General features: G+C 59.8%; 1 protein-coding gene and 2 long non-coding RNA genes across 4 annotated transcripts in view; 1 reads left to right on the top strand and 2 right to left on the bottom strand.

Annotated features, from left to right (window-relative positions):
* The window catches only part of BCL9L (BCL9 like), a 55,338-nt gene extending 40,652 nt beyond the window's left edge, over positions 1–14,686 (bottom strand). Inside the window, exon 1 of one of the 2 annotated variants that reach the window (XM_015298270.4) lies at positions 14,240–14,686. Coding sequence is in view for 1 of the 2 variants with exons in the window: in XM_046903816.1 (XP_046759772.1) it covers positions 13,452–13,499 (48 nt within the window). In the remaining variant the exon portion in view is untranslated. Of the gene's footprint in view, positions 1–13,451 lie in introns of both variants that reach the window. The other variant, XM_046903816.1, reaches the window with a different exon arrangement.
* Positions 3,766–5,252, top strand: LOC124417380. The gene is made up of 3 exons (XR_006932089.1): positions 3,766–3,949; positions 4,046–4,128; positions 5,114–5,252. It is a non-coding gene; the product is annotated as an uncharacterized LOC124417380 (long non-coding RNA).
* Positions 6,438–9,337, bottom strand: LOC124417381. The gene is made up of 3 exons (XR_006932090.1): positions 7,933–9,337; positions 7,336–7,404; positions 6,438–6,564 (listed from the first exon to the last, which is right to left on the bottom strand). It is a non-coding gene; the product is annotated as an uncharacterized LOC124417381 (long non-coding RNA).
* Positions 14,687–23,711: the final 9,025 nt, after the last annotated feature.

The following is a 23,711-nucleotide window of genomic DNA, read 5'->3' on the forward strand; positions in this document are numbered from 1 at the left end:
CCGGTCAAACAGCTACCTACTACTAACAGCTTCCAAAAGTGCAGCACACCAGTGCCTGCTCCAGCAGCTCATGTGCTTGGTGGGCTCTGCATTTGGTGAGAAAGAAGCGTGGCTACACCGTGCTCCATGATTCCATCACAGAGGCACTCACGTACTGCTACAGAGCACTCCTCTGCCCACACCTGCTCATGCCCACCGGCACAACTATTAAGGGACTGGGAGAGGGGTGAGGAAAAGTTCCCTTTGTTTCAATGGAGCCCAGTAAACCAGAGCCCAGCCTCTTTCAGGAAGACTGATTTTGCCTTTTACATCTCTTAGCCCTTCTCAGTGAACCAGCTGCACCTCATCCTTGCCTTCGCTGCCTTGGAAGCGTGGCTTGCAGCTGAGTGCTGCTAGATGACCGAGGAAGCAGCAAACCAGTTCAGAGCAGTGCAGGTATCCTCAGATAACCGCGTGCCTCACAGCAGCCAAGCAGCTGCTCGCCCTCATGCAGCATTCTCGCTGAAGCACACAGGAGCCAGAGCGGAGCCGGAGCATTTACTGGGATTTATGCATTTGGAAAGAATAAGAATCAACGTATGAAGCCCCCACCTCACCCACGTGCTCAGCGCAGCAATGCAACGTCCCCTGCTGCAGGGACCCACGTTAACCCTCAGCACCGACGGTTTCCTGCACCCCGCTCAGCTCTCCCTTGGGCACACAAGGTGCTCCCGTCCCCAGCACTGACATACAAGCCCGAACCCAGCCCCACACATAAGGCAGAAAATAAAAACCAGCTTCCACTCGGCCCAGCCCTGAGACAGAATGAGAGGTTTGTTGTCAATACATGAAACTGTCACTAAGTGCAGGAAAAAAATCCGGGGGGGGGGGTGAGGGAGGGGACAAAACCACATCTCTGCTCCTGGTGGCCAGCCAGCCGACTGACTCAGCCAGCTTGGTCGCCTGCCATAGAGATGTAAAAACAAAACGGAGCACTCCGAGAGGGGAGAGAAGGGGATTCAGACGAATGTGCTCTTCTGATGCGTGATCCTACAGCAGCCCGGTGCTTATTTAAGAAAATGGCTCCTCCGTCACTTTGGCCAGCAGCTCAGCACAGAGCCACGCGTAGCTCAGGGCTTCTTTCTGCCCATGCCTGCAGCAGGTGCCCGCCGCCACCAGCACCACCCCCAGCCCAGGGCAGCTGCTCGCTGCCCTCCCCGCTGTCTGCAGGCACTTCCCCACCTCCGCCTGCTCCCTGCTGGAGGAATGTGCGCAGGGCTGGGAGGAGTGGGGAAGAGGTTGTTTTGAAACACTAACTGTGATGTTATTTATCTGGATCCCACAGTGCCCGTGGCATGGCAGCCACTCGCAGTGAGCGCTCGCCGTTCCCGAAGCGCTGTGCAAACACTTGCACGCTCCCCACTCCCTTTGCGGTGCAGCACAATGACACGCTCAGCACACGGCTCTGAGCACAACCGGACCGCCACGAAAGCCCGTGTGAACGAGCAGCACTTGGCGCTCCACATTGCAGCAGGCATTACAAGCATGATCTGGCGAAGCCTCGTGAGCCTCCCACGCAGCCATCTCCCCTAGAAACTGGCCGGCCTCCCTGGAGACTAATCCCTGTGTGAGTTACCTAAGGAGCCGATGGCACACAGAGCTCAAACCTGGGCTCTTATCAAGGCATCAACATCGAGGCTCAGAAGCCACGAGGAGAACCTTTGCACTTCTGCTCCTCAGCACGGAGACAGCATCACTTCTTCACACCGGAACGTGCTCACCCGCCAGTCGCTCTGCACGAGGGTCGTCCTCCTCGACCCAGAGCTGCAGATGTGCACACACGGGACAGCAGGTGCAGGGCGGCTCTGAGGGGCTGCAGGAGGCCGGCACAGAGTGCAGCATCAGTGGGAATGGGGCAGGCGGACAGCACAGCCGCCAAGGATGGGACCCACCGCCACCAGCACTGCCCTGCGCTGAGCACCCATCCGTGCTCCTTCAGCAGCACTCCTGGTGCGAAGGAAGAGAGAAAGAAGAGGACTGGGGGCTGGGGAGGGGAGTGACGGTAGAGGTTCGCCGTGGAGCTAAAAGGGAGATTTAGTAACTGTCGGAAAAAATGGCTGCTTTATTGCAGGCAGCTTGTAAACCCTGGAGCCTGAAGGTCTGGGAGTAATTTCTCCCTCCCACGTGCTGGGCTCAGTTTGTACTGGGGGTCAGGGGTCAGTGCTTTTCCAAAGCATTCTGGGAAACACGCCAACTGGAGCAAGCTGCGAAACACCGCTCCTGCAGCACGGCGCAGGCTGCCCGAGGAGCCGACCCAGCGAGCTGCAGCGCCTGCTTAACCCTTTGCGGGGCAACCGATCCGCTGCCCCTGCCCTGCCAGGCCGTGATGCGGGCGCCGGAGGAGGAGGAGGGGGGACACGGGGGCACCCCGGGGGGTCCTCCAGGGGCGCACCTCCCAGCACGGCCCAGGGGCTGTGTCTGAGCCCTGCTGCGGGTTGGGTGCAGGGAGTCAGACTCTGAGCAGAGGGAAAACAAGCAGGACCAGAGCCCCGTGCCTGGGATGCAGCCTTAGCACGGGAGAAAACCACCTGCTCCGTTTCAGATGGGAGAATAACTGCCCAGAAACACAGTCTGCGGGCTTCCCGCAGCCCAGATGCCCACCCTCACTCCACCAAAGCACTGCTGAGCAGCAGCAAGCACCAAGGCACAAGCACAGCACTGACCATACGCCAGGGCACCTCTAGAAGGCAGCCCTCCCATGGGCAGGGCAAAGCTGCTGGCAGCCCTACGTGCAAGGGAACGATGCCCTCCCTCCCTCCCCATCCCTGGCACTGGGGCACAGCAATGCTTTCCTCCTGCAGCCGTGCCATGCCCTGCCGATGCTCTTCTCTCCCTGTTTGCACCCCGAGAGCCACGCAGCCTCCTGCCTGGCACGGCCACGTCCAGCAGAGCCCCGAGCAGAGCCCACCATCAGCACGTCGTTGGGAGCCACGCTGCTCACAGCACCGCTTCCTGCGAGCTGGCAGGGGGTGTGGCTGTGCCTCTGCACTCCTCCACCACAAAGACTGTCACACTGAAGATGATCCATCTCCCTCCAAACAAAGACTTGTGCCTTCTTGTCTAAATCCCTTTGAATTGCGCTCGCAGCTTTCTACGCAGGTACAAAACGGCACTATTTCCCCACAGGCTCTGTTTATCCCATCTTCCCAAGCTCCCGTTCTCACGTCCCACCTGCAGTCCCTCCAGCTCCTGCTTCCTGACCTGCCTTTACACTCAGAGCTACCGAACCCTCTTTCATCCTCTCCCTCCGCGCGCTCCTCCCCAGCCCACACACCCCAGCCCTCCTTCTGGGCTTTCCCTGCAGTCGCAGCCCTTCACCACCTCCATGAAGAGGATCCTGCCGTGCCCCCTCCATTCGATCCGTCCATTTTTTCACCCCCAGCTCCTTCACGCCCATCTCCACTGACACCCGATGCCAGGAGCTCCTTACAGGGCATCCCTGTGATGTGGGAGCCAGGGGAGCAGCTGGCTGTGGGATGAGGATGTCCTTGCAGGCTATCTCCATCCTTTATTGTACCAAACACATCTCCTCGCACTGGAACCCAGCAGACCGGAGCCACCAAAATGCTGCTTTGCAGGGTCTACGAGTCGCTCTCGGGAGGACCAAATCCTCCCACCGCTCGGCCACAGCATAAAGGAACACGTTTCCCTTCTCCCAGAAGGGCCCAGAGGAGTACCTGCAACAGCAAACTTTGCCCTTTGCAGCTGCACAGGACGGAGCGAGGCACACATCAGACCAAAGCATCCGCCCCTGGCACTGGGGCTGCAGCTCCCAGCTGACCTGGCTGCAGCACCTCCAGCCAAACGGCTCCGAGCTCTGCCCACACTCGGTGCATGTCTCTGGCCCCAGCCGCAAGCTGGAGCCCTGCCAAGCAGAGGGCTGCCTGCCTGAAACACGAGCCAGAGCAGGGTAAGCATCGCATTGGAGCCTTTTCCCTCCATCAGGCACCCTGTTTTGTTGTTTTTTTTTTTTTTTTTTTTTAAATTATATTTTTTTTCCCCCCAGCTACGGTCCTGTGAGACGGAAGGCTGCTTGGAGCTGAGCCAGCACCAGGGAAACCACCATTTCAAGGTCCTGCGAAGGAGCCTGTAAGAGCAGAAGGGAGCTTTGGCTGGGCGTGGGGGGGGGGGGGGGGGTGGGGGGGGAAATGATGCACAGAGCAGGCTGTTCGCTGGAAGCTGCTGCTGCTTGCCAGGAGGCGGTGGGGGGAGGAGGCAGCAGATGTCCGCAGACAGCATTTGCTGAGAGCCTGCAGCACTCCAGCCCAGGGAGGGGAGGAAGGCGGCGGCTGGTGCCACTGCTGCTGCATTGTAATTGAACAGGACAAACATGACGGAGTCTGCTGAGAAAGCTTACGCTGCCTTTCCCTCTAATAACTGCGAGTTTAGAGATGGGAAGCAGGAGTCCCAGGACAACGACTTGGGGTCAGGATGGCGCTGCAGGGAACACCGCACGGCCCTTCCCCAAGCAGCAGCAGCAGCTGCACACCCCTCTGCAGCCGAGCGCAGCCAACAGGGCTGTGTCTGCCTGCGAGGACCACTGGGAAGGTCCTGCTGCAGCCCACGAGCTCCCTGTCCTCCTGGCACACACAGCAGAGTGCAGGAAGGAGAGGCAGTAAACATCCAAGGACGCGCAGCAGGAAGCAGAACACAGGGGCTCAGCCCACCAGCCTCCCCTTCGGGCACCAGCTCTCCCAGCACCCAGGTGCCCTGGCTCACAGCTGCTTCCCCTCAGAAGCAGCTGGCAGGGAGCGCTCAGGTTTGCAATAGCCCTGTGCAGAGCAAGGCTCTGCGTTTCCCCTTCATTGTAAAAGTGGATGATGGAGAACACAACCGCCGCTGCTGTGGCAGGCAGCCAGCAAGCCCAGACCCAGCAGCGCTGCTCTGTGCAGGCGTGAGGTGTCAGCTGGGCTCTCGGACGGCCCACGTGGCTCCAGTTTCCTGTCTCTGGGCAGAGGAGTTTGCTTCCTCTCTGCAATAAATGAGGCTGATCAGAGGAGCTCTGCCACCAGCCACGCAGTAATGTGGGCTGCCTGGAGCCAGGCTTCTCCCATAGGTTTTGTTCTGCATCCAGGATGCTCTGCAGAGACGGTGGGTGATGGGAGCTGCACCTCAGAGACTGTGTCCTGTGCCACCAGCACGTGGAGGGTGCAGCAAGATCTAAGCACACCATGCTCCTACCTGCCCAAAAAGGCCCCGGGATACCCAGAAACATCAGCCATCACCCATTTCTGATGGAAAGGAACTGACTTAAGCCAGAGGGGCCTTTGGCTCATTACGCAAAACCACCCTGGGGCTTGTTGTTCAGATCAAATCGAGCAGCTCCTGGTCCCCTCCCACGGCATACTGAGACACAGTCTGGCACTTGGGTCCACTTGAGTCCTCTTAAAATAAAAATTAATTGGTATGCAAATAAGATGAGGCATTAGATTAGTCGACTGGCCGAGGGCAATGCACAGCTTCCCCGCCGTTCCAAGCTACAATCCCAACATCGCCGCATCCTTTCTGTGCCCGGGGTCAGCCCTCGGCAGCAGCTCTCAAGAGCAGAGAGTCCCAATAATGTATGCCACGTGCACAAGGGAGCCTGGGTGGCACAGCATCCTAGGGTGGCTGAAATCATTTGGATTAAATAGCATAATAAGCTAAATGAGAAACGTTTGCCACTGGCTCCCGAACCTCTCTTCATACTTCAGAATCACTACGTGGGGCGGGGAACAGCTGCTTCAAGTCCTGACCATGCAAATGACTGGGAAGGCGGATCACTCTTCTCACTAAAATAACACAGGCACCTGCAAAATCAGAACACTTTGCTGAAGTTCTGGATTGAGGCAAAGTAACTCTTTTATAACCAACAAAATGTTTAGACCTGATGAAAGAAACGCCCAGTGGAAGCATGGCAAACGAGGCACGTCTGAAAGATATCACAGAGTCTGTCACCTTGTAGGAAGCACCACAACAGCTGATCCAGCATGATGTTTTGTTCTCACAGCAGTCTCGCCCAGTAAGTTGCATAATGGATGTCTAGAGCTGCCCTGGGTGCTTCAGAGCCAGGCTGACTGAAGGACTATGGCAAACATCACTCCCATTTTAAGAAAGGGAGAAAGGAAGACCTGGGAACTGCAGGCCGGGGAGCCTCACCTCTGTGCCTGGGAAGATTATGGAGCAGATCCTCCTGGAAGAGATGTTAAGGCACACTGAGATGAAGGGGTGATCTGAGACAGCCAGCACAGCTTCACCAAGGGCAGAGCGTGCCTGACCCATCCGGTGGCATTCTGTGATGGAGTGATGGCATTGGTGGGCAAAGGAAGGGCAACTGCAGTTGTGCCTTTGACACAGTCCTGCACAACAGCCTTACCTCCAAATTGGAGAGAGATGGATTTGAAGGCTGGACTATATGTTGGATAAGGAATTGGTTGGATGGTCGCAGCCAGAGGGCTGTTGTCAATGGCTCCATGTCCAGGTGGAGGCCGGTGATGAGGGGTGTCCCCCAGGGGTCCATCCTGGGACCGGAGCTCTTCAGCATCTCTATCAGTGACACAGATGGTGGGATGGAGTGCACCCTCAGCAGTTTGCTGATGACACCGAGCTGAGTGGTGCAGTGGGCACGACAGAAGGAAGGGACGCCATGCAGAGGGACCTGGACAGGCTCAGAAAGCGGGCATGTGGGAACCTGATGAGGTTCAGCAAGTCCAGGTGCAAGGTGCTGCTCTTGGGTCGGGGCAGTGCCAGACATGAGCACAGCCTGGAGAAGAACTCGTTGAGAGCAGCCCTGCGGAGAAGGACTTGGGGGTCCCGATGGACAGAAGCGGGACATGAGGCAGCAGTGTGCGCCTGCAGCCCGGAAGGCCGACAGTCCCCTGGGCTGCAGCAACAGAGGGGTGGCAGCAGGGAGAGGAGAGGGAGGGGGTTGTGCCCCTCTGCTCTGCCCCTGGAAGGCCCCACCTGCAGTGCTGTGCCCAGGCCTGGGGCCCCCAGGACAGGAGGGATGCGGAGCTGCTGGAGCGGGTCCAGAGGAGGGCATGAGGATGCTCAGAGGGCTGCAGCACCTCTGCTGTGAAGCCAGGCTTCACAGCATACCCAGCTTCACAGTATACCCAGCGCTGGAAGTGGAAATTTCTCTGAGTTGAAGCTCAGAGGTCCCTAAGCAGAGCCAAAGGCCACAACCCCCAGCAGCCTCCAGCACCTCGAAGGGCAGCAGTGCCACAGCCATGCCTGAAAAGCAAAAGCAGACGCACTTTAAGAGGAGACCCAGTGCAACGCTCTGCAGGAAAATCAACAGGAGAGCTACATTCATACCTCTGAGCAGCAAAGCAAAGGAGCTTGGCCTCTATTGTCACATACAATCTCCACTTCTGCCCGTGAGCCCTGCGAAACGAAGCAGGACTTATCAGTCATTTTCCAGGTGGAGGAGGGGATGCAGCCCCAGGGAGGTGCTTTCTCCTGCCCAATGCAGCAGAAAACAGGCGATGGGAGGAGTGACAAAGAAAAGGGAGAGGAGTGCACGGTTCTGGTGCCCGCATCCCACTCTTAGGGCTGCCAGGCCTGCACAGGCTGCCAAATCAAATAGCGATCCAGAGCCACCCTCCTGACAGACAGAGCAGGCCAAGCCCTCAAAGCAGGGCTGGCGCAGGGCTCCTTCTACCCAGGGCAATCACTGCCCACATCTGATGCTCATTGACTATGACTGGCAGCAGCTGATGCCTACGGATCACACAGAAATCTCAGTCCCTCCCACTGGAGAAGCTCTACAGCTCCCCAGGCAAGCGGCAGTTTTACATATTCCAACCAACACCCCCAGCTCTGTCCCCAAAGACGGATGACTTTGACCATTAGGGACATGGAAGCAGCATTCAGATCAGAGCACGCACAGAGGAGGCAGGCTAAGAAGCTAACCCGTGGCTGAGAGGAGGGCGAGCCCCTGCCTCACCAACACAGAAGCACACAGAACGCCTTGGCCAAGATTCCAGACCACGGGATTCACACTGGCCCTATGCTTTGGCCACAGGGTTCTGCTGATCGTAAGAAGAGGGTTATGATGGGGGTGGGCAAAGTCACAGCTTGTGTTGTGCCCCAGTTTCTCTCACTGTAATGCAGTTCCTCAGCCAAAAGGGGGTGAATTCAGCAGGGCCATCCCTTGCAGATTACAGGAGCTAGCAGCACCTTCACTCCCGCTTCCCTGTTCCTCTGGGTCCTGCTCAGACGTCACCGTGCTGCTGCCCTTCCTGCACGGCCTCGTGCACTGACGTGCAGCACATCCCTGTGCAGGAGGAGCCTCTGCCTGCTCCCACAGCAGAAACAGACAGTGACATTCAGAAAAATACAATTAGCAAATATTAAACGGCCGGTAACTGCGCCAGCAGCTGGGAGGAAAGATGCAGCCCAGCACTTCCTTGCAGATGGGGCACTGATAGATGCTGGCATGCCAGCTCGGATGCCTTGGCCCTCCCAGGTGACAGTGCCTCAGATCTGGTCCCCACACGCTTTCCACCAGCAGAATCCTTTAACCAGAGCCGGAAGAGCAGAAATTGGCACTCGGTGCCAGGTTCTGCTGTCGAGCCTGGGGATGGGAACAGCGCTGGGAGCAGGCAGCCAGCAGTGGGGCGAGGAGAGTTGGCCTCCATCCATCACCATTCACGCTTGCCACCTCTTTGCCACCTCCCTGTGCTCACAGTGCAGCCTGCAGGTCTCACCCCACGCTGTGCACAGCCGTGCTGGGGAAGGAAGGACCACACCAGCCTCACACCCATCACTAGAAAGCGTGTGGCGGGGAGGGGGAGCGCCCAGCACAGTATTCAAAACCATTCCTGTCTTCTCTTCCAAGCCCATCTCGGTCCTCTCTCAACCGGGACCCCCTCATAAAAATAAGAAGAGACAGGCCTTTCCTGGCATTTCCTTTTTCTGAAAAGGCTGTAAAATTTTCCAAGCATAGCCAGAGCCAGAGCAAAGTTTGTCAGGAGCTCAGCTCATTAGGCGGCTGCTCAAGGAGCCCCGCGGGAGGCGCAGGCTGCATAATTCAAAACAGCTTGGACCCTGGAAAAGAAAATAGAAACCAGGCACCGAGGACGAGGGGGCAGCGCTCAGCTCCGAGCGTAACCCCGTCCGCAGGGCCCGCGAGGAGCCCCGGCCCCACAGAGGTGCTGCGGCAGCCCGAGCAGAGCTGGCACCAGGCAGAGGAAATTCCAAGCCTGTTGCTTCTGGCAGCCGCGCCAGGCCCTGGCTAGGACCTCGGCAACCTGGAAACCAGCTACTCAGCAATTTTCTTGCCATCCAAAGGGCTTGTTCTGAACCACAGTTTCACTCCCCCCCCCCCCCCCCCCCCCCCCCCCCCCCTCCTCCCTGCATCACAGCCCAAGAGGCAGAGAACATCAGAGGCGAAAATTGTTTGCTCTAAAAGCAGTCGGGACCAGAGCCCCCAAACTGCTCAGCTCCTGGACTGCAGTCTGGAGCTGCTGCCGTTCCTCCACTTGCATCTGGAGGCGGGGAGAGCAGAGGAAACTTGCCTGGACCAGCCCTAGGTCTCCCCGGTTCCTTTTGCTCCTTGCCAGGGAAAAGTTCAATCGAGGCTGCGCAGACACAGGACACAAGCAGCTTTCAGCCCAGCCTGACTGCTGTGCTCGAGGCCTGGCTGTGGCCGGAGCAGCTCCGTTCAGGCCCCGTCTGGCCCCATCTCCCATTGCAGCCCAGTGCTGGAACACATCCTGCCGAGGAAGTGGTGAAAGCTCCAGTGCTGGAGGGGTTTCCACAGCCCTGGCCAGCTTGCTGTGGAGAACAGTCGCCCAGAGACTCATCCCTTGTTGTTAGTCAATGCCCTTTGGAGCCTCCCAGCCAACTCCTCGCTGCCCTGTGCCCACAGGCTGCCGGGGCTGTGGGAGACCTACAGCGTGGCTACTTAGGACCCCTGCAAGTGTGCTTTGTGAGTCAGCACCCTCCTCTGCCTGCAGCCTCACCGTGCCTCTTCAAGGAAGCCCATAGCCCAGCGCTGCACACACACAACACAAAGCAGCCATCCCTTCACTGCTGTGACACAGACGCTGCTGAAGGTGCATGGAAACTCTTCGCTGATAACGCAGCTACCCAACTTCTTTTCTAAAGAAAAGAAGAAGAATGTATTTTCTGTTAGGAAAATTGAAATTAGGAACAGGTTGCCCAGAGAGGCGGTGGTGCCCCGTCCCTGCAGACAGCCAAGGTCAGGCTGGACGGGGCTCTGAGCACTGCTGGAGCTGTGGCTGTCCCTGTGCACTGCAGGGAGTGGCACCAGGCGGCCTTTGGGGGTCCCTTCCAACTCCAAGGATTCTATGATTCAAACAGAGTCCCTTTCTGCAGAACTGGGCTAGTGATACACACCTGATGAGTCAGAGCCCTGGGTTCCCGTGCACAGAGTAGGGGCAGCAGCAGGGCGAGCTCACCGCCTGCAGTCCTCCTCCTCTGCTGCTCATTTCCATCCTCACCAGAGCTCCCTGACCCCTCAATCACAGCAGCCATTTCCCTGTCCGTTCTACCAGAGCCACAGCGGTCCCTGCATGGAGCACAGCTCTCCCTGCAGAACCGTGCACCAGGCACCAGCCAGCCTGCAGCTCCAACCACACCATGCACAGCCTTCTGAGTTACAGCAGGGCACATCCTTGAGATCTCAGATGCTCAGGGACTGGAAAATTCATGAATGCAGCAAGTGCTGAGGATGCTTCACAAGAGAAACTATTTTGCCAGCTTCTGGAACAGCCCGCTTACACCTGGGCTCAAACAGGAGGCTGAGACCCAACACAGCAGCTGTGGAGGAGCTGAACGATGAGCAAGAATCGGGATTCCTGGCTTCCATCCCCAGCTCTGCCCCATATCCCCTTCCTGCCTTCAGTTAGGTCATTTCCTTTCACTTTTCCTCCTCTCTTGGAGGTAAAATAACCCAGTCCTTGCTTCTGCAGCTCCTCCAGCCCGTGATGGTGCAAAACTCTGCTACTGCCGGAGGCTGAGAGGCACCGGGCGCAGAGCCGCACGCCGCCCCGCCGCAGCCTGGCATTTCCTGTGCTTACGTTTCAAGGGGCTCAGAGTCTGTAAACAGCCAACGTGGTGCAGCATCTCTCACACAAACCATATCCTGGCGCAGCGCAGCCCTACTGCTCCCGGCAGATCGCGTCCCGCGGCCTCCCACGCACTGGGGCAGAGGGAAGACCAGTAGGCACAGCAGGAACAAGGAGCACTCTGTGGTTTCTCTCGGTATTTCAGGCCATCTCTCGCACAGGAGGAGCTCTGCTTCGCTTTCCAAGTCTCTCCCTCTCTGGCACAGAGCACAGACCTGGCTCCTGGCCCAGGACTTGGCTCCGGCACAGCTCCTCACCAAACAGGGTGCCGCCCCACCTCTGGGAACAGTGCACAGCCTTACAGCCATCCCGAGGATATCTTGCTCCCACCGTTCCCTAGCTGGGATTCAAGGCCTCGTGTGCCAAACTGCAAAGAAAAGGCAAACCAACCAACCAAAGTCCTGCTCTCGGAGGGAGCAAAGCCCGCAGCTGAGCAGCAATGGATTCCTGGAGGTAACAGAGAGGCAGCGGATGGGGACGGAGCAATCAGAGCCTTTGGTCGGAGCAGAACAGGTCGCAAACTGAAAGGTGGAGTCTGCAGTTTCTCCACTACAGACCTGGAGGATGAAAGTTTGCAAAGCATGCAGAGAGCAGCTGTTCAACCTTTGAGCACAACACCGGACAAACAGACTCAAGACTCCAAAGGTAAAGAGTGGGGCTGACGGTTCTCCTCAGGGAATCGGATGCTGGAAGGGCAGAGAGCATCGTGGTCCCCTGTGCAGGCAGAGCCACTGGGTGCAGCTTCAGCATGTACACACTGTATACATGTACACATGTACACAAGTTCACCAGCCAGGAAAAACCTGGGAGTGCTTTTTCTGCCATCCTCACTCCCTCACCCCAATCTCAGAACCGATGGAAACGCAGAACTGAGAAGTGAAGGAGCTGCAATGCCTCCCAGCCCCTCTGCACCAAGGCACACGTTTTGCCCTGTCTTCATCACCACACCCTCCTGGGGCAGCTGTAATCTCATGGGGACCAACAAACCACATCGAGCCAGCAGCAAAGCTCCAGAACCCCCTAAAAACAGTGAACCATGCATGAGATCCACAGGGCGCCTGTTTGTCAGACAACTTCATGCTGGGAGGAATGAAACAGAGCCCAGCAGAGCTGAGGTCGGACCCTTCTATCTGTACATCACACCTCTGCAGTACCTCTGTCCACCCATATATCCACGTTTGTAAAGCATCACGTTTTCTGTTACAGCAAACAGGCAAGGTGAAGCCACGAAGAGCACTACAACAACAGCAAAGAGCCACCTGTTGGGATGCAGTTGGTGCACCCAGGTGTTCCCTTCTGCACCTCCTCCCAAAGCAAGCACTGCGGGGAGGGGGAGCGCCCAAAGCATCTCATCAGGATGGAACAGCGAAGAGAAGGAAAAGCAAAGCCTTCTTCCCCCAAACCAGCGAGATTTCCTTCTAGCTGTGCTGAAAAGCCCAGCTGCACGTGGACCAGAGGTGCCAAGCACACACCAGCAAGGTGCACGGCTCCACGGACCTGAGTTCCACCAGAGCTGTGCAGTGGTTGGATTCCAGAGGCAGCTGCCGTGGAGCAGAGAGCTCACACGTCCAGCTGCACCACGGCCACAGCGCTGCACATCGTCCCATCACACGGCAGCACGACAGCAGCCAGCGGGTATCAAAGACGGGGGTCAGGGTGGCGGGGGGGCACTGATCACGCTGTTTGCACAGCTGAAAGGACAAAACACACGTCAAAACAACACGGCGACAACAACAGAAAGGCTCCGTAGCATTCAGGGCGTGAGCGGTCTGCAGAGAAAGGAACAGAAGAATCGTGGAGAAAGAGAACCGCGGAGCAACGCGGAGGACGTGCGTGATCTCTGTGTCGGTACCACCCCGGGTGTGTTACGTACCCACGTGTGCCACAGCCGGCCTTATCGCGGGCACGGCGTGCTGCTCGGCACCAACACGGCCTCCCCACACGACCTTGTGCAAATCACTTCCTCTGTGACTCGGTTTTCTCTGCGAAAGCAGCACAGCAGCGCGTGCACCTCCGTGCGGGGAGCGGGCGGGAGGAGCCGCGAAGCCGCGCTCGGATGGGGCGCAGAGCTGCAGCTGAACCCCGGAGCTGTGCCGATGTCACCCCGCGCCCCGCGCGGCCGGCAGCCCTTCTCCTGCTGGAGGACGCAGCCGGGTGACAGCACAGCCCTCCGCCCGGCTGACAGCGCTGCCCCCGAGGCGCGCCGGCGTTGCACACAACAACACGGCAGCGTGCCCCGTCACGCAGCATTACTGATGCGTTCAGATATGCATCCTTCTCACATTTCTACTCCAGCAAGTGGTCGCTAGCAGCGCGGGGCTGGGACGAGCTCAGCACCTGCTGAAGACGTGTCCCTAACGCGGCACGGCCGAGGTTTCGTTGCATCGATTCTGTCTGTCTCAGGAGGGAGCGGCGGCACCAGAAAGAGGGCAGAGCGCTGCCCCGACACCTCCCGCGGGCTCAGCCTTCCGGGAGCGCTTCTTCCAACCCCACGTGAAACGCAATGACACCAAACGCAGGGATCCCCATCTCGGTGCTCCCCGGGGCTCTCACAACGCCGCAGACGCGGAGCAGCGCGGGGAAAATCGGGCGGAGCGCGACTCAGAAGTTCCTCACGCCCGGAGCGCGGCTCAGGCCGTGTGCTCCTCGTGCAGCTGCCGGCAACGCCGCGACAGACGGGAAGGACGCGAGGAAAGCCGGCTCTAAAACGTCAAAGCGAAGTCGGAGGGGCCGCGCAGAGCGCGGGCGATGCCCGGGACGTGCCCAGAGCGCGCTGACAGCACAGCAACGCGCACGGCCGGGCGGGAACGGGGCTGAGCGCCGGGAAGGGGACGGAGCGGTGCGGGACCACCACCTGCTGCAGCCCGGCCGGGCCCTTCCGCGGCAACTTCCACCGCCTCCACGGCGCCCGCCGGGCCCCGCGGCAGCGCGGCTCCGTGGGGCGGCGCGGCTCGTCGCTGCCCGGCGCTCCGCCGTTCCCGCAGCGCGGCGCGGCCCGCGGGTCCCGTCCCGCCCCGGCGTCGCTGACAGCCGCGGCGCCGTCTCCCTCCCGCGGCGGAACAATGGGGCGCTGCCGGCGCGGCCGCGGAGCGCTCGGCTCGGCTCGGCTCGGCTCGCTCACTCACCTCGGCGGCGGCGGCGCGGCTCAGGGCAGGCCGGGCGAGCTCCCCGCGGCGGCAAGGCGCTGCTCCGCGGGCTGCTCAGCGCGGGCCGGCGGCGCGGGGCCGGCCCCGCAGGCCGGGCTCATGGCGCGGAGCGGGCCGTGCCCCCGCCGCTCGCCGCGGGGCCGGGCCGCGGGCGGGCGGCGCTCCGAGCCCGGCGCCCCGCCGCCCCGCTCCTTTCGCTTTCGCCGCCGGCGGCTCCAGCCCGCGCCCGCCGGCGGAGCTCGGCGTCCGGCCGCGGCGAGCACCAACTTCCCTCCCGGCCGCGAGTTGCGGGCGCTTTCCCCGCCGGGCGGGCGGCTCCGGTGCCGGCGGCCGCGGCAGCCCGGGGGCGGGCGGGGGCGCCGTGGCGAGGGGCGAAGCGCTGCGTGCCGAGTGCTCCTTTCTCCGCCGGAGCCTGAATAATCATTTGGAGAAACAGGATCATTCACTTTCCTCCGTGCAAGGAGCCAAGCGCTGCCCTGTCAAAATAAAAGCCCCGCTCGCTCCGGCGCTGATTAACTGCTTCCTAATCTCGGGCTTTCCGCCGGCCTCCCAGCGGCCTGCCGGGGACGCGCACCTTGCGAGGGCGGCGCTGGAGGCGCACGGCCGCCGGGACGGGGCGCGCAGCCCGACCGCCCCCCCGCGCACCGCCGCCCGGCTCGGAACGGGGAGCGCCGACCCCGCGGCCCCTGGGAGCCCCGGGCGGCTCTGCGATTACTGCGAGGAAGGAGACGCTGTCGCCTCGCGAGGGATGCGGACAAAATGGCCTCATCTCCGCAAGCAGCCTGCGACGGAGAAGCCTTACGCCACCGAAAATAAAAACGGCTGCGGGACGGGGTTCTGATCGTCGCACCCTGCGGCGGGCGCGGCGGCTCCCCGGGCGGAGCGGCTGCTGCGTGCAGAGCGACGGAGGGGGAACCTCGCGGAACGTCGGGGCTCCTCCTCGCAGAGCGCGCTGCGAACACGGAGGGAGCGTCCGGACGGAGCCGGGCACACGGCGGACCGGGCCGGGCACGGCCACACAGCGCGCGGAGCAGCGACGAAGCACCCGCCGCTGAGACACGGGGAGATTTCCGACCCGACGGCGAGGGAAGGCAGCGCCGGGCGCGCTGTGCTCGGTCTGAAGCCGCCTGCAGCCCCTGCAGCAGAGGCGGCTGCCTGCCTGCAAGCGGCTGCACAGATGTACGTCCGCCCGTGCGACATTACATGCCCGGTTATCTCGCACAAATGCGATTACCGGCGGGTTTCTGTGCTGCCTGCAAGGGGCACTGTCACCCGTGGATCCACACGGCCCAGGCTTCCCCACGACAGCGCCGAGAGCCCTTTCTCAGTGCCGTCGCTCGGGCCCGATTCATCGCCCCGCTCCCACCCCGGTACGCCTCAGATGAAGCCCCTCAGCCTCCTCGGCACGGCGGCGCAGCTTCCCCGGGAGCGTCCCCGCGGGCCGCGTCACCTTCGTGCCTGCAGTGCCCGGACCGCCCAGGGGTGGGCTGGCGGCACGGACCGCTCGGCAGCATCTTAAAGCATTGCAGAGCTGAAGGGGATCCAGGGACAAGCAATGCATCGCAGCTGTAGGGAAGCAGCGGCCCTAACTGACAAAATACGCCTTTCCCTCCTGCCGGGCGTGCGCGCAAATCAGTGGCCACGGCCGGAGACAGAGCCTCGGTTACTGACTTGGCTCGGGGCGAGGAATGACACAGCAAGAGAGCGACCGCGGCGCCCAGAGAGGACCCCCAGCACAGACCCCGGCAAGAAGCCCCAGCACGGAGCTCCCGGATGGGGCGCAGCGCCGCCCCGCACCCCCCGCACAGCGCTGCCCGCACCGGGGCGGCCCCGCGGGATCCGCAGCGCGGGGGGCGGTCGGGGACGCGGCGGCAGCGCCCCCTGGCGGGGAGCGGCGGCGGAGGACCCCCGCGGGGGCCGCGCAGCGCGGCCGCCCCCGCCGCGCCCCGTCTTCTGCCCGAGCGGCGGTATGAGCAAACGGGAGCAACGTGAGCGCCTAACGCACAACTCGGCAAAGCAAACTTTGGCTGCTGCACCCGAGTGACGGCCGAGGAACGGAAGGCAGGTGCGAGCTCGCTGCTCCCAAACTGAAAAACAGAAAGGATCGGTAATTCTCCTTCGAAGGCGTTTTCCCCCAGGCGCATCCAAAGCAATGCCTGGGGAAAACATCTGAGGCTGGAGCAGACAAGAGGGACGACGTTCAGATGTGCCTTTGCTCGCCCCAAGCTTCTCTCAGCACCCAGCCTAGGTGGGCAGGCTGGGCAGTGGGCACAGTGCGACCTGAGAAGCCCAGGGGTCCTTCTCTCCATCTCAGTCCAAGGCAGAGAGGACAGAGGATTTGGGGAGCCACCTGTTCGCCACCTCTCCCTCTCTCCCCTTCCCCTTTGCTCCCAGGCTTCTGACATCACAGCCCCTCACATCTCTGCACACACGAAAGTGGCCGAGTGAAACTGGGAAAGGGCAGTGGGAGGCCTGGCCCTGCGGGCTCCATGCTCAGCTCCGCCTTTCGTTAACACCTGCTGGGCTAGCTGCCCTCCCAACATTTCACTCCCCTTCCCTTCTCTATCATTACACCCACACCAGCAGAGACAGGAGGGGAAGGAACTGTTCCAGGTTACAGTCCATGCTGGGCATTTCCAACAAGTACACCAGTCCTTCCTTCTGCCGTTCATATTCATTCTTCCTGTGGCAGGAACCATAATCTCCTTGGCTCTCCCAGATGATGACCCCCTGCTCACAGGGAAAGTACAAGAAGAAAAACACACCTAGGAGCCCCGGAGTCTCCCTTCCAAACTAGTGTTCCCTGGGCCAGAGACCAATAGTACTCGCTGTCAAGGTCACAGTTTGGCTCAGACCGGTCCATGCAAAGAGGTGGCTGTTTTCTTAAGGAGCTTGAGCAGGTCCCTCGTGAGGTGCTGCTGAGTAACTTGCTTAGGCAAAGAGCTTGAGCCATACAGAATGGAAAGCAGTAGCCAGGAGAAGAGGGAGCTAAAGGTGGAGCACAGGAGACCCCGGGCTGCAGGGTCACAGCCTTGTCCTGCTGCACTTTCACTGATGAGCACATTTGGAATCCAGGTCCCAAAACCCTGGGATGTGTTCATTCCTATTACCTCTCTAGAACACCATCCCCAAGCTCAGACCTCCACAAGACCCCTGTGGGCAAGGCTCTCATTACACTTATGAATATGATTAATTAGGTCCAATTAACTACACCGGAATTAACGATGTGATTCACAGTTAGCTGGAGCTCTTTGTGAAAGGTTTCCCTGGTGGCTCATTCCAGTCCCAGACCAACCCCTCATTGAGGCCCAGGGGATGGAAGAGCACACATGACCTGGGATGAAGGAAATGAGCCTGGGGGGGAAGAGCAGGGAGATCATGGCAGCTCCAGCACTAAATCTGCAGACCTGGCACACGGAGGCTTGTACTCATCCCCTGCTCCCCAAGAGAGGAGAAGGAAGACGCAACATTTCAGCTGCAGAGGCAGTCTAGCCTAAAAACATCTCTGTTCTCCTGATGCTACCCTCGGTCCTGCCCTCCAACCTTTCTCTATGCAGCCTCCTGGCCACTGTGTCTCAGTTCCCTCAGACGCTGGCGCAGATCCTATCCCACAGTCCTGCAGGTCCCTGCCATGCCTCCGTCTCTCCCAGGCTGCAGGGCGAGCCCTCAATCTCACTTCTGTTTCAATGGTACCACAAGTTGTTGCTGAAGGAAAGGGGAAAAAAGCCAGCCCAGCCAAGGCCCCAGGTCTGTGCCCAGCCTTGCGGCCAACAGGGAAGAATGGGCTCCCTCATTACGTGCTCATTAGAGTCTGAGCAGTGCTGCAGCCAGCAGCAGGCAGCTGTGAGAAGCCTGTGCTCCCTCTTGCGCTCCTGCAGCTGCCTAGGCACAGTGTGCCATCGGCCAGATGGATCTGGAAAGGATCGGGAGCATCCAGCTTGGCGTCTATACTCTTTTGAAAGGAGGATTCCAGGCCATCGTGTTCATGCTAACTTATTAACCACCCCCTATCCAATGGGCCAAGACCATTCAGCCACTGCTGCTGCAAGAAACTGGGGAGCACGAAGACAACACGTGAAGGGATGCATTCAGCCTTGGTCTCTGGCTCAGATTTGGGACCTGCTCTGCCTGACTGGATGGGTCCTGGAGCTCCCTCCACATCCTGTGGGATTTTCTTGGCACTGCTGCCCAGAGAGCTGTGGGTGCCCCATCCCTGCAGGCACTCAAGGCCAGGTGGGATGGGGCCCTGGGCAGCCTGAGCTGGTGGGGGGCAGCCCTGCCCATGGCCGGGGGTGGCCCTACCAATGAGTCTGTGATTTCTATGCTGCAGTTACAAAGCCAAAATGCCACCTGTGCTGGAGTACCAGAGGAGAATCTAATCAGGCTAAGCAGTTCCCCCCATGAAAATACACTACTGACAAACCACCTTCTTGCAAAGACTTAAACTGCTGACGCAATTCAGGATCACAAAGGCACCGAGGCTCGGGATGTCTTACAACATCAGATGCACTCCTAATGCACACACGGCTCCTGGCACGGCGCAGCCTTCTCCCTTGACTGTTACTCCCATGGCTGTGCCAGACTCATCTTCCCACGGTCTCAGATGATCACTGCAGCTCAGAATTCGTCCTGGCCCGCTGCGGTGTGCACAAAGCCTCGATGCCACTGGAGTTCTGGCACGGGAGATGAGTTTTAACTCCCACTGCAGCAGCCTGGTCTCCGGTGACAACGGCAGTAGGAGCTCAGGGCTACTGGCACTGGAGCTAGGAGGGAGCTTCTGCCGTCCAGCAGGGCGGGGGCTGCCTCTCACCTCGGCAGGGACTCAGAAATGGGAGCCCCCAGGGCAGCCTGCACGGCCGGGGCAGCCGCCGGCAGGACGGACTCGAGCCTGCTGCCAGCAAAGCAACGCCAGCGGCATCTGCAGGGAGCAAAGGGTTAAGCCATTTAGCAAGGCCACCGGTGTAATAAATGCAGCAATCAGCACAGCCGGCGCCTCCCACTGCGACCCAGGGCCTGGGCTGGCTGGGGAGCCGGGAAGGTGGCAGGGAACAGGGTGGGTGGGGAGGACTCTTATCCTGATATGGCTCCTTCCTTCCAAGTGAGGGTTTGGAAAAACTGAGCAGGCAGGGTTGGCTCTGAAATCACAGCGCCTCAGTGACACAAAGCCAGCCAGATTCCCCCCGCGAGGCAGAGGGAGGCCGGCAGCCGGGTGGGCTGAGGCGCTCGGCCCGGGGGTGCCGTACGGCGGCGGGAGGGACCCCGCGGGGCGAGGGAGGAATGCGGCGCTCCCCCCGCAGCGGCGAGATTTCCGTGTGACATTCCTGGCTGGCTGCGCAGGCACCAGCAGGCCCCGCGCGGGCTGCGGGGGATCTCGGGGCTGTGCAAACAGAGGCGGCTCCGGCGCTGTCTGCCTGCCCGCGGTCGCATTCCTGAGCTCCGCTCCGCCGCCCGCAGGTGCCCGCCGCTCCCCGGGGCCGCGCAGCGCTCGGCAGCGCGCACGGCGCTCCGTACGGTGCGATCCTCCATCGGCGTGCACGGCGTGGGGGTGTCCGGGCAGACGCGCGTTCTGCATGCGCGCACAGCCGAGAGCAGCCGGCGCGGTGCGCGGAGCGTTGGGTGCCCGCCCCCGAGTTACGGCACGGCGCGTTGTACCGGGGAGAGAGGCGTGAGAACGGGTTTCGTTGTCCCCGTTGCTACAGTCTCGTGGCAAAGCAGAAGCAGGCACGGAGCGATCCCTCCCCGTGGTTATTTACTCAGTCCCCCCATCTCCCGAGGAACGCTGGGAGCTTCGTCGCTGCGGATACGTGAGCCCTTTGTCAGCGAGCCCTGGAGCAGAGATCGGGATTGCTCTGAGAGGCCGCAAACCTGACACAGATACGATTTTATTCAATATTTCTATGAGTATTTGGGGTCGCTGCTCCTTCGGCTCTCGCTCAGCCCTTGCTCGTCCATATCCCAGGCCCCCAAGACACGCATCCCTGATGGTACTTCCCCGGCAGAGGTGCCGAGCACCTCAGCTGGCTGCCAGCAGGACTCTGGGACTTGGTACAAGGAAAAGGTCCTCCTGCCCGGCCACCCATCAGCTGCTTCTCGATCCGTGTCCCCCTCTTGTTCCCAGCTTCCCCATCTCACCCTGTGCTCTCCCACAGACGTGGGTGCACCACCGTACCCCAGAGCACCACCTCTGCAGTGCAGCGGCTCAGTGCTGGATGCACGCTGTCTTCCCAGCACGCAGCAATACAGGAGCCGAGCTCACAGCCGCAGGGGCTCTTCGGGCAGTGATAAGGTTTGGGGGGGCATCTCACAGCCCAGGCACAGGCAGGATGAGAAGGACGTGCCAGCAGCACTCAGCCTCGCCCAGGCTGACCCCTGCAGGATCAGGCAGCTTGCAGCAGGAGCGGAGGCACCGCAGACCTTTGCCCCAGGCCCCCGGCAGCCCGGGCTCGTCGCCCAAAGGCGCGGCATCAGCGCGCTTGGCAGCAGCTCTCCACAATATCGGTATTATGAAACATTCGCCTTATTAACCGCCACTCGCACGGCTGCACAGAACCGCACACAGGCGGCCGGCTCCTCCGGCCTCAGGAATTCGTGCGTATCCCTCTGTTTCGTTGGCAGAAACACAAGAAGAAAGAAAGATTCCCTTCTCCGCAAAGAAACCCGCTCTGTGCGCAAGGCTTCCGAGGCAGCCTCACAGCGGACTGCGGCTCTCTGGGCCGGCCCGCGGTTCTGACATCTCCCGGGGTTCGTCTCAGGGAGGAGCCCCGCACGGTGCGGGACGCCGGGGGGCACCGCGAGCCGCCCCCGAACCGCGCGGGGCCCCGCAGAGCGCCGGCTGAGCGCAGGGGAGGCGCCGCGGCGGCGGAGGGCCCGAGCGGCTGTTATGGCGCCGCCTTGCGGCCGCGGGCGCCCCGGGCGGTGGCTCCCCGAGAGCGGGTAACGGCGTGGGGGGGTCGGGGGGAGGGAAGAGAAGGAGGAACTGTGGCTCCGATGAAAAAACGCCAAGAGGAGATTTTACATCCAGCCACGCAGAGAAGGAAGTGAATGGCTGCGGAGTGCAATATGCCCTCGCTCCTGCCAAGCAAACGCCCCCTTCCAGGAGCAGCAGTGGCTGAAAGCTGGCACTGGAAACACTGAATCATCCCTTCCTGCGTGCCCTGCTTTAATATCTGCCTAGCAGGTACCTGAAAGCAGTTCGCAGCTGTGAATACTCAGAACTGAGCATTAAAATCCTCTCTCAGGTGGAAGGCAGTGCAGGAGAGCCGTGCATCTGGCAGCAGGCACCCAGGTGCAATGGAAGCTGAGGTGCTTTGCCAGGACAAAAACTGAGGCAGGATCTGTTTAGATGGGAAAGGACAGGGCCAGAGGCAGCGGGGCACAGCCCTGTTGGTCCCTCTCTGTCTCTCCCCCAGCTTAAGGAGAGATGTTGCACTTGGAAGCCCCGAGGCACATCACACATCTGCGTGAGGAGCAAGAAAGCCAAAGAAGCCAACAAGTGTGAATTCATTAAGATGCAGCATCTTGGCTGCTTGCAACTTTCTGTGCATACTCTTGAAAGCACACACCCCCAAAGCATGGCCTTCCTTCTTGGGCAGAGCAAAAGGCAGCATACAGACAGCACAGGAGCCTGGAGCACCATCTCCTCCCTTATTTTTCTCTCACCCATACATCAGTGCCACACCAGTGAACTGAGCTCGAGGCCACAGAAGCACAATTACTTCCTCCAGCCCTTGCCATAATTCCCTGTTCTTCCTTCTGACCGCTGCCTTCCTGCTGGTTGCCAAAATCCTTACGGGCTTCCCCACCCCCTGACAGCCACAGCTCCGTGCCCAAGGTAGAAAAGGGGAAAGGGAAAAAGGAGTTTTTCCAGAAGCCAGAGAAACGTAACTGTGAACATAGTTCCCATGGTAACAGCCGGATCCAGAGGAAGAAAAGGGAATGCAAATTGGATTACGGAGGAGATGAGCAGGGAGGGATGAACCACATGCATCCAACCAGGCCGAATAGCACCTGTGTGTGTACCCGACAGGTATGCGGTTCCCTCTCCAGCTTCGTGCATGTGTGCACTGCAGAGTCCTGTCGTGAGGTCCCCCCTGCAGAAAAGGGCTCACAAAAGGAGGAAGGAGCTGGATTCCTACAAAGGGACTCCATTGAGGACCACAGTTCTGGAAGTTAATTGAGACAAAGCTGCTCCAATTTTCCGGGATGTCAATCTGAGTGGGAGGCGTTTGGTAGTGCCAATGCATTTTTCCTCATACACAGTTCTTCCATATGAGGTTGTACTGCTCAGAACTGACAGTGCATCTGTTGAGATTGGCTCTAGAAACCAAATGTTCTTGAAAATACAAAGGGCTCTTCTCTCACGTATGAAGTTATTTATTTATTTTCACTTTAAAACAACAGAAAACCACCCTGCGTTTCTGTCCTGCCTCCCATGGCTGCCACAAAGGGCTCAGAGCAAGCACTGGGTCTGCTTCTGCAGAAAGATCCCGTGCCCAGGGCAGGCCTGCTTCCTCCTCAGAGATTGCCGTGGGCTCAGCATGAACTGCAAGCACTGGAAGAGGACATCCCATCCGTTTCACATGGGAGCCACACTGCTCTGCAGCCCCTGACTGCCTTGCTATGCAAGCCGCAGAAGTTCCAGTTATCCGGCATGCTCTGCAGCACGAGCTGCTCGCTCTTTGCAGGGAATTGGCCACACTGGTGGCAAAGCGCAGTGATGGTGGGTTGCAGCACTCCTGTGAGCACTGCTTGCCTCATTAGCATTCAGCACATGGCTCACGCAGCTTTTACATTACTCCTTCCTGACTCTGGGACCTCATGCGTGAGTCACAGGCTTGCACATTTGCTTTCCCTAATCTCTGCAAGCCCCCAACACATGGCAAATGCTGTTCTGAACAGTTCCTTTCATTTCCGCACGTGTACAACCTTCTTCTCACTTTTGCTAAGAAGCAGTGTCATCCCCTGCCCCTGTGCTCCCATGGCTCACCACCTTCTCACTGAGACCTTCAGACTGCACTACATCTTGTGAGCGGGTTACTCAGCCCACTTACAAACAAAAGCAAAAGGCTGTGGGCACTGCTCCTCTTTTCTGTTTCCCAATTGCAGCTGGAGAAAACAAAGCTTTTCCTTTGCACCATTCTCTCCACTTCAAGCCACAGGAATCTCTGCAAGGCACACGATGCAAAGAAGAGATACAAGGTCTAGAAGTGTGGCCCCCAGTCCACGAGACACAGAGTGCACTATCCAAGCACACAGCTAAGCAGGGTGTGCACAACTCGGCCAGGAAGAAGATCCAACAGCTCTCAGCAGAGCTCCTTGCACGGGCAGCCAGTGTGCCACAAGCACTGACAGCTCCTCCACTGCTTGAAGAAGCCTCTATTTCTCCTTGTACTCAAATAATGCAAGAAAACCAAGTCACTGTCTGAGCAACACCGCCAGTAAATGCTAGAAA

The sequence above is a fragment of the Gallus gallus genome, chromosome 24 (assembly GCF_016699485.2).
Source record: "Gallus gallus isolate bGalGal1 chromosome 24, bGalGal1.mat.broiler.GRCg7b, whole genome shotgun sequence".
NCBI lineage: Eukaryota > Metazoa > Chordata > Aves > Galliformes > Phasianidae > Gallus > Gallus gallus.